At 47.2% G+C, this 9,185-nt stretch overlaps 1 protein-coding gene across 1 annotated transcript; it reads left to right on the top strand.

Annotated features, from left to right (window-relative positions):
- Positions 1-983: 983 nt before the first annotated feature.
- LOC140372591 (nuclear transcription factor Y subunit beta-like) lies at positions 984-7,943 on the top strand. The gene is made up of 7 exons (XM_072459729.1): positions 984-1,107; positions 3,750-3,834; positions 3,934-4,064; positions 4,949-5,146; positions 5,797-5,875; positions 5,956-6,035; positions 6,169-7,943. The coding sequence occupies exons 2-7, from the start codon at positions 3,750-3,752 to the stop codon at positions 6,199-6,201; spliced, it is 606 nt and encodes a 201-aa protein (XP_072315830.1). The 5' UTR covers positions 984-1,107; the 3' UTR covers positions 6,202-7,943.
- Positions 7,944-9,185: the final 1,242 nt, after the last annotated feature.

Here is a 9,185-nt window from a genome sequence, read left to right as displayed (position 1 = left end):
TCCCCATGACGACACCACCCTCATCACCATCACGACACCACCCTCATCACCATGACGACACCACCCTCATCACCATGACGACACCACCCTCATCCCCATGACGACACCACCCTCATCACCATGACGACACCACCCTCATCACCATGACGACACCACCCTCATCCCCATGACGACACCACCCTCATCACCATCACGACACCACCCTCATCACCATGACGACACCACCCTCATCCCCATGACGACACCACCCTCATCACCATCACGACACCACCCTCATCACCATGACGACACCACCCTCATCACCATGACGACACCACCCTCATCACCATGACGACACCACCCTCATCACCATGACGACACCACCCTCATCACCATGACGACACCAGCCTCATCGGGCTCATGTGGGACGGGGATGAGTCTGTCTACAGGAGGTGGAGCGGCTGGTGCAGCGTAACAACCTGGAGTTCAATGCCCAGAAGACAGTGGAGCAGGAGGCCACGGTCCATCCGGACCAGAACCTCCCGTCATAAGAACAGTTTCTTTCCCTCTGCAGTTGGACTCATGAACACTGTCTAAGCACCTGTCACTCACTGTCACTTCTTAATGCACTACATAACTTTATATTTTATTATGTACATTTAAGGCTGTTTAGTATTCAGTGTTCAATGTTTTGTTGTTTGTGTTGCACCAGGACAAGTTCCTGTGTCTGTGAATTTTGTTTATCGACAAATGACATAAACCTGATTGTGATTCTAAAGTCACTGAATAAATCACTTCCTGAAACAGGATCGTGAGTCTGTGAATCCAGAATGTGATAAATGTGACACACGATCGCAGCTCGTTTGAGAATCCGTCATTTGCGCTTTAAATTCCTGCGCTCTGGCGCCCTCTGTCGGCGGGGCCCCCCTCCAGCCCGCCCCCGGCTCCTCTTCACACCGGCCCCTCTGCTCCTCCCCTCCGCTCCGCCCCTGCGCTCGGCTCCGCCCCCCGCGCGCCTCGGCCTCGCGCTGGGACTGGTTCTTTCGCAGCCATTTTCTGTCCAACCACCGGGCCTCGGCGCGCTCAGCCTTTCCGCCGCGAACCAACCAGGACCTCCATCATCTGCAGGTTTGTGCGCGGCTCCGGCCAATGATCGCGTCCTCCGCCGGGTCCTCGGCCGGACGCGTCCGAGCGCGTGCGGCTCCCGCGTCGTCCCGCGCTCGGGCTCGTTGCGTTTGGACGCGCGGAACCGGGCGAACTTTAACGGAATAAAGTCGGTGTGTTTCTGAGACGCGCCGCCGCCTCCAGCGCACAAAGGACAGGCCCGAGCCGCCGACGTGGAGCTGACAAAGACAATGCGCGCGCGCGGCGAAACGGGCGCGAACCCGGGGTTAATTCAAGGTAAAAAGAATAAACCCGCGAAAGCCCCGCGCGGGTCGGTGGTGTGGAGCACGTAGAGGCGCGGGTGACGCGGGTTTGTGCGTGTTTGGTGCGCAGAGCGGTGTTGTCAGCGCGTTAGCATCTTAGCATGTTAGCCTGGTGTTAGCATGTTAGCTTCGGCTCCAGCTGCTTTTCCCCGGAGCCAAAACAAATGTCCACGTTGCCAATGTTTTAAGGCTTTTAAAATAATGTAAATGTAAAATTAGTGAATAAACGCGTTTCAAATCCTCCCCGGAGACAAAAGCGGAACATAATGAGATTTAAAATGAGAAAACTGTGATTAAATCCAGGCGATTTTTGTCAAATGAAAACACACCGAGTGACGTCAGAGCTGGCTCTAACACGTTTAACATTGTGTTTTATGTTATTTGTATATTTAATAGTAGATTATTACAGACGTGTAGCATTGTGGATGAAGGTAATGTCTGGATTTGTATGTTCTACTGGACAAACACAGAAATGCTGATGCACAATAGGAGGCCGAGCTGTCAAACTGTCATTTTTATTTCTGAAACACGTTTTTGCCTCTGACACATTCACCTTGAAGCAGGATTATCCCCAAAAAATGTGTAATAGTGTGACAGATAAACGGCAGAATTAAACACTTGATTGTTTTATTATGAGTCTCGTGAGTTATTTAATCGACCCTCTGCAGCTCGGGTCTTATTGAGGTACAAATGAATTAAAGTCCCACTACCACAAAGAAAAAGTACCCACAATGAATATTTACTCCCAAAACGACTGTTGCGTCATTTATGCAACAATAAGACAATGTAGTTGTTATAGTGACAGATTTATTGTCGACAAATTATACTTTTTGTGAAGCTCAAATGCGTCTTTGATGCTGGAAAATATATATATTTCTTTGTATTGTTGAAGCATACTGACATTTTGACCCTGTACGTTCAGTATCGTTTTTATTATAGAGATTAAAACCATTGTCTGATGTCAGTATAAACATGTGCAGTTAAACAATGTAGTGTTTTAGTTTAGTTTTGATATATCGAAAGTCTGAAAATATCCGTCATGGTTTCGCACGTCACGTTGACTAAAATGAAAGACCCGTAAACGATAACATTTGTATATATTTTTTGCCTGATTTACTGTCAGAATGAACTGAATATAAAAGAAAGACACAGGCCGGATTCAGCTTTAAACTCGATTTTTTTTTTCAGCACATTTTGTATCATATTTCCTCGTGGCGTGGATAAATCATTTGTCCTGCCACGTATCAATCATAAAACACACCTACCGCTCACCTGCAGCCGCGTCAGGCTCGTCCCCACGTTTCCGCGTGCCTAAGCGCATGGATCTATCATAATATAGTTCCCTCAGTGTACGGGGCAAAATGAAGACGGAGAAAGACAGTTCGAGCTGACGCAGAAGTGGACAGAAATCTACGGGAGACGAGAGATGCGATGTGCTCCGTTGCACTAATAAACAAACGCACGTGTGTGTTGTATCAGTCCACACGGGGGAGGGGCATGTGCACTTCCGCCTGCGTTCTCAAATCGCCAAAAAATCGTCCATACCGCCTTTAAAACACGATCTGCTGTGTTCTCGTTCAAAAAGGATATAAAGTAATATTTTTACACGTTTATTGTTGATTTCCAGCACGTTTTGGAGCATTTTGGGTGAATTGCCATCACGTCTGGATTATGGTCATGAAGTTAATCCCTGTTGAACATAAGGCAGAGCAAAAAAATATGTCTGTCTGCCTTAATCCGACCGACTTGGTAAAAAAAAAAATCAGCATTTTGTCTCATATCTCGCCGACTCACCGACCTTTTTTTTAAAGCGCCACGTTGAATCATTTGGTATCACTGGAACTCGCTAGAAATATTTTAAAGCCGAAAACTGAGCGAGAAATTAAATTGAACACAAACGTAGAACGTCTCATTGACTGTTGAAGCCCGACGCCTGGTGGTCACTGCGGGTCACTGGCAGAATCAAAAAGTGGCGACAACACGTGTGTCCAGTGCGGTTCAGTGTGTCGGTGACAGATTGGTTGAAGCGAGCGAAAAGCGTGAGAATAAAGAATAAGTTGATGGTTTTCAGACTGACTTGTGGCGTGATGCGCTCGTGGACTTGGAGGTGAAAAAGATGATATTGATCGATATTCTGTGAAGCTGAGTGTCAACAAAGCGTCCGAACGTTCAAACGAAGTGGTGTTAATTATCATTAAATGGGTGGATTTATGCCTTTTTGAAAGTTAAAATAAAAAATATTTTTTTGGTTCGGGTTGCAGCAAACATACAGTACATTTGGGGCGGCCTAAAGCGTGCGACAGACAGACCGCGGCCGGTGTTAAAGCTGCTGCTGCTTTTTAGATGGACGCAGACAACTCGACCACGGACGCCTCTCAGCTGGGCATCGCCGGAGAATATGGACACTACGTTCTCCAGTCGCAGGATGGTAAAGATACATTTCCACTTATTTTACGCGTCGCGCGTACTTTTTCCGCGCTGGCGTTGTTCAGTTCGTCCTTTTTAATGTTGGAATTGTTATGTCCAGACGAGGGCGATGAGGGCCTGAACGACCACGACGACGGTGGCCTCAAAGAGAACTTCCGGGAGCAGGACATTTATCTGCCCATCGCCAACGTGGCTCGAATCATGAAGAACGCCGTGCCGCAGACCGGAAAGGTAAGGGCCCCACAGAGACGTATTACCCATGTCGAGACCCCATAGAGACATATTACCCCTGCAGAGACCCCATAGAGACATATTACCCCCGCAGAGACCCCATAGAGACATATTACCCCCGCAGAGACCCCATAGAGACATATTACCCCCGTAGAGACCCCATAGAGACATATTACCCCCGTAGAGACCCCATAGAGACATATTACCCCCATAGAGACCCCATAGAGACATATTACCCCCGCAGAGACCCCATAGAGACATATTACCCCTGCAGAGACCCCATAGAGACATATTACCCCCGCAGAGACCCCATAGAGACATATTACCCCCGTAGAGACCCCATAGAGACATATTACCCCCATAGAGACCCCATAGAGACATATTACCCCCGCAGAGACCCCATAGAGACATATTACCCCTGCAGAGACCCCATAGAGACATATTACCCCCGTAGAGACCCATAGAGACATATTACCCCTGCAGAGACCCCATAGAGACATATTACCCCCGTAGAGACCCCATAGAGACATATTACCCCCGCAGAGACCCCATAGAGACATATTACCCCCGCAGAGACCCCATAGAGACATATTACCCCCGCAGAGACCCCATAGAGACATATTACCCCCGCAGAGGCCCCATAGAGACATATTACCCCCGCAGAGACCCCATAGAGACATATTACCCCCGCAGAGACCCCATAGAGACATATTACCCCCGCAGAAACCCCATAGACATATTACCCCCGCAGAGACCCCATAGAGACAAATTACCCCCGTAGAGACATGTGTATTTTCCGTTTGTATATTTTCCCATCGAGTAAACGTTTGATTATGATTTAAGATTCTGTGTCGAGTGCCCTGACTCTGAACGGTGTTTCGCAGATCGCCAAAGACGCCAAAGAGTGCGTGCAGGAGTGCGTGAGCGAGTTCATCAGCTTCATCACGTCAGAGGCGTCGGAGCGATGTCATCAGGAGAAGAGGAAGACCATAAACGGAGAAGACATTCTGTTCGCCATGTCCACGCTGGGCTTCGACATGTACGTGGAGCCGCTCAAGCTTTACCTGCAGAAGTTCAGAGAGGTACGGAGCCTTCGGGCGCACAAGCTTTACCTGCAGAAGTTAAGAGAGGTACAAGGCCTTCAGGTGCTCAAGCTTTACCTGCAGAAGTTAAGAGAGGTACAAGGCCTTCAGGTGCTGTAGCTTTACCTGCAGAAGTTCAGAGAGGTACAAGGGCTTCAGGTGCTCAAGCTTTACCTGCAGAAGTTCAGAGAGGTACAAGGCCTTCAGGTGCTCAAGCTTTACCTGCAGAAGTTAAGAGAGGTACAAGGCCTTCAGGTGCTGTAGCTTTACCTGCAGAAGTTCAGAGAGGTACAAGGCCTTCAGGTGCTCAAGCTTTACCTGCAGAAGTTCAGAGAGGTACAAGGCCTTCAGGTGCTGTAGCTTTACCTGCAGAAGTTCAGAGAGGTACAAGGCCTTCAGGTGCTCAAGCTTTACCTGCAGAAGTTCAGAGAGGTACAAGGCCTTCAGGTGCTCAAGCTTTACCTGCAGAAGTTCAGAGAGGTACAAGGGCTTCAGGTGCTCAAGCTTTACCTGCAGAAGTTCAGAGAGGTACAAGGCCTTCAGGTGCTGTAGCTTTACCTGCAGAAGTTCAGAGAGGTACAAGGGCTTCGGCCACCCAAGCCGTTCTTCATATTTAGACGGCATCTCTTTTTTGTGACGTTGCTGTTCAGGCGCTGAAGGGAGAGAAGGGCATCGCTGGAGTCAACCTGGGAGACGGTGTTGGAGATGAACTGGCAGACGAGAGCTTCTGTGAGCGCACCACTAACACGGACATCCGGATCGCAGCCACGCACACTTTGCCGAACTGACTTTATACGATTTGTTTGCAGCGAACCCGCTTCCCGCCGGCATCATCACGGCAGACGGGCAGCAGCAGAACGTCATGGTCTACACCACCTCGTACCAACAGGTAAACGTAGGGCCAACCACAACAGAAACAATGCATATTTGTCCTTAAAACCTGACTTTTTCTTGCGTAAACAAGTACATTTTTGTGTGTTGACCGATTTTGTTTCGCTCCCAATTCCCCGATTCTTTTCCAGATCCCCACGGTGCAGCAGATCCAGTTTTCATGACCCGAGTTTGACCCCCACGAAACAAAACAAACTACAACTGTGACGTCGGCCGCCCTCCAAAAGTCAAAGGTCACTCGTGAGCAGAAGGTCGCCGCGTCGCCAGTGGACAGTTTAGTGTGTAGCGTCGCAACGTACCGCGCGGTTTGGGATTTCTGCTCCAAATCCGGCGGGAAACGTGTCACGGCTTTGATTTTAAGGCTAGTCTTAATAGTTCACTGGCAAATGATATTAACTGCAGCGGTAAAAATGACTGGAATTCAGATTTAGAAGTGGGAAATGCGTAAAAACGAGAGACTCAATTTAAAAAAAAATCGAGTCTCTTGTCGAACTGTTTGATGAAAAAGCCGCAGCAGTTTTTTTTGTTTTTCTGTTTGGCACTTATTTGTGGTGTTATTTCTTCATCCTGCCCTTTCAGTTCTGATGTCGATATTTTGGCGTTAAGTATTTGGCGATACTCGACATTCAAAGTGCTTTGCCTGATTTTTTTTTTTGTTGTGAAAAGTTAATTTAAACTGTTTCCGACGTTCTGCCATCACAGTCAAGCTAACGACAAACAGCTAGCAAACGCCGCACTTCCTGGTTGATCAAAAAACGCTTTCGAATTAGAAGCAGATGGCGCGCTGCGGTCTCATTTTGACCCCAAGAGCTGCTTTTACTATAAGTCTGCAGGAGGAACACATGGAAACTACTGAAAATGATAAACACGCAAGGCTAACGATAGCATTTAACGCTATTAAAGTTTCCGTATGCAATGTTGCAACAAAGACCAATCCAGCACATGTTGTAAAAGCAGCACTTGGGGTCAAAATGAGACCGCAGTCTGCTGTCTGCATCTGCTCGTAATGAGTTTTGGTCTCTGTGAAGCATGGAGAGCGCCGTTAGCATGCTAGCTGTTGGTCGTTAGCTTTAGCGTGACCAAAAGACTCGCTCTGACTTTCTGAAAGTTGTGTTTGAACTGGAATTTAACCATTTTTTTCACATTTTGGAGACTAAAAATCTGGCCCGGCGCTTCTAAAAACACCGTCAATTTATTACAAAATGGTTCTCGACGTGTTATGTAACTATTATTTATTCATCGCGACAGAACTGCTTTGTATAAATTAAGGTTCTGGGCCGACGTCAGCCACGAAATCTTATCAGTTTAGAAACGGGATTGAAGGGCGTGGTCGCGTCCGTAAAGAGGGCGTGTCTGAGTACATTTCTCGTGAATGGCAGTAATATCACTTCAATAATCAAAAAGACAATATAAAGCAGTTATTTTTTTGTCAATATTGTCTTCAAAGTCAGAATCCTGATCTGGTTTTGAGGCGTTAAGGTTGTTTTTAGGGTTTAAGCTGAATTATCGGCCGGTGGGAGAATAAACCTTTTTTAAGTTTATGTTTTGAATAATCGTAATAACTCAAACCGGACGATTCGTGTTGAAACGTCTCGAAATAAATCCGCTTTTGAAATAACAGGTCAAAATTGAGTCGATTTTGAATTCCGTAATTTCCCCTTGTACATATCACTTTTGCAGTGCTCGGACGTTAGTGTTTGTTTTTGTGGCGTTTTTGTTGTGTTTGGGTCATTTACGCGGCGGGTAAATGGGGCGGGGCCAGGGAATAAAGGGGTCAATTGATGTTAAAATGTTTTATTTTTGGCGCTTTTTTTGAAAGAGGAAACTCAAGGAGGCGGATCATGCAGGACTTTTTGTAGAAGTTCACACGTTAATGTTGTCGACCCTTTGAATAAAAACAGAAAAATATCATTTTTCCCCCGTCTTTCTTTATTAAGAGTGTTTTTGTAATGATTGTGTTGTTGTACATGAAGTTATTATATTGTTCTGGTTTAATGCTCAATCCAACTCAGGAAAGATACTGAAGATAAAAATATACTTGGCTAATATACTATACTTGTTTTATACTAGATAAAACAAAATACAGAACTTTTTAATGTGTTTAAAGTGTCAGAGGAGAAACTTCAGGTCAAAGGTCACGTGGTCAAAAACAGGATTACTGCACATAAAGTTTGTATGATACGTAAAAGAACAAACTCCTCAATCATTAAGTTATATTATTTATAGTTATAGTGAAATGAGTATGTGTATACATGTTATATATATTATATAAAACTGAGGCCTTTACCTGAACTATGAGATGATCCATTAGAGGGCGCCAGAGTGCTTCAGCGCTGAGGGTTATGTCTCTTGAACACATTAGTATTGACCCGGTACAACGTGCTGATTTCATTTGATTTTATTGCTATTGATTCGTGAAAAATAAAACAGAATAAGTCATAAAATGGAGCATCACATTAAAAGATCAAGGCCTTGGTTAAATATGCCACAAATCTAAAGTGAAGAAAACAAACCTGAAACATCCATCCATTTTCTTCCGTTTATCCGGGGCCCGGTCGCGGGGGCTGCCGTCTAAGCAGGGACTCCCGGACTTCCTCCTCCCCAGACACTTCTTCCAGCTCCTCAGGGGGGATCCTGAGACGTTCCCAGGCCAGCCGAGAGACATAGTCCCTCCAGCGTGTCCTTGGTCTTCCATGGGGCCTCTTCCCCAGGGAGACTCCCAAGAGGCTCCGGAACAGATGCCCGAGCCACCTCAGCTGGAGGAGCAGCGGCTCTACTCCGAGCTCCCCTCGTGTGGCCGAGCTCCTCACCTTATCTCTAAGGGAGCGCCCAGCCACACGGCGGAGAAAACTCATTTCTTTCACTTTAAGAGCCAGAACCTCTCAGGGGCCACTGTGGGAGCCAGAACCTCTCAGGGGCCACTGTGGGAGCCAGAACCTCTCAGGGGCCACTGTGGGAGCCAGAACCTCTCAGGGGCCACTGTGGGAGCCAGAACCTCTCAGGGGCCACTTTGGGAGCCAGAACCTCTCAGGGGCCACTGTGGGAGCCAGAACCTCTCAGGGGCCACTTTGGGAGCCAGAACCTCTCAGGGGCCACTGTGGGAGCCAGAACCTCTCAGGGGCCACTTTGGGAGCCAGAACCTCTCAGG

The sequence above is a fragment of the Eucyclogobius newberryi genome, unplaced genomic scaffold (assembly GCF_026437365.1).
Source record: "Eucyclogobius newberryi isolate DKJ021-1_F unplaced genomic scaffold, fEucNew1.0.hap1 SCAF_261, whole genome shotgun sequence".
NCBI classification, from domain to species: Eukaryota; Metazoa; Chordata; class Actinopteri; order Gobiiformes; family Gobiidae; genus Eucyclogobius; species Eucyclogobius newberryi.
The sequence above is the reverse complement of the archived record's forward strand: the minus strand, read 5'-3'. Positions and strand labels throughout refer to the sequence as shown.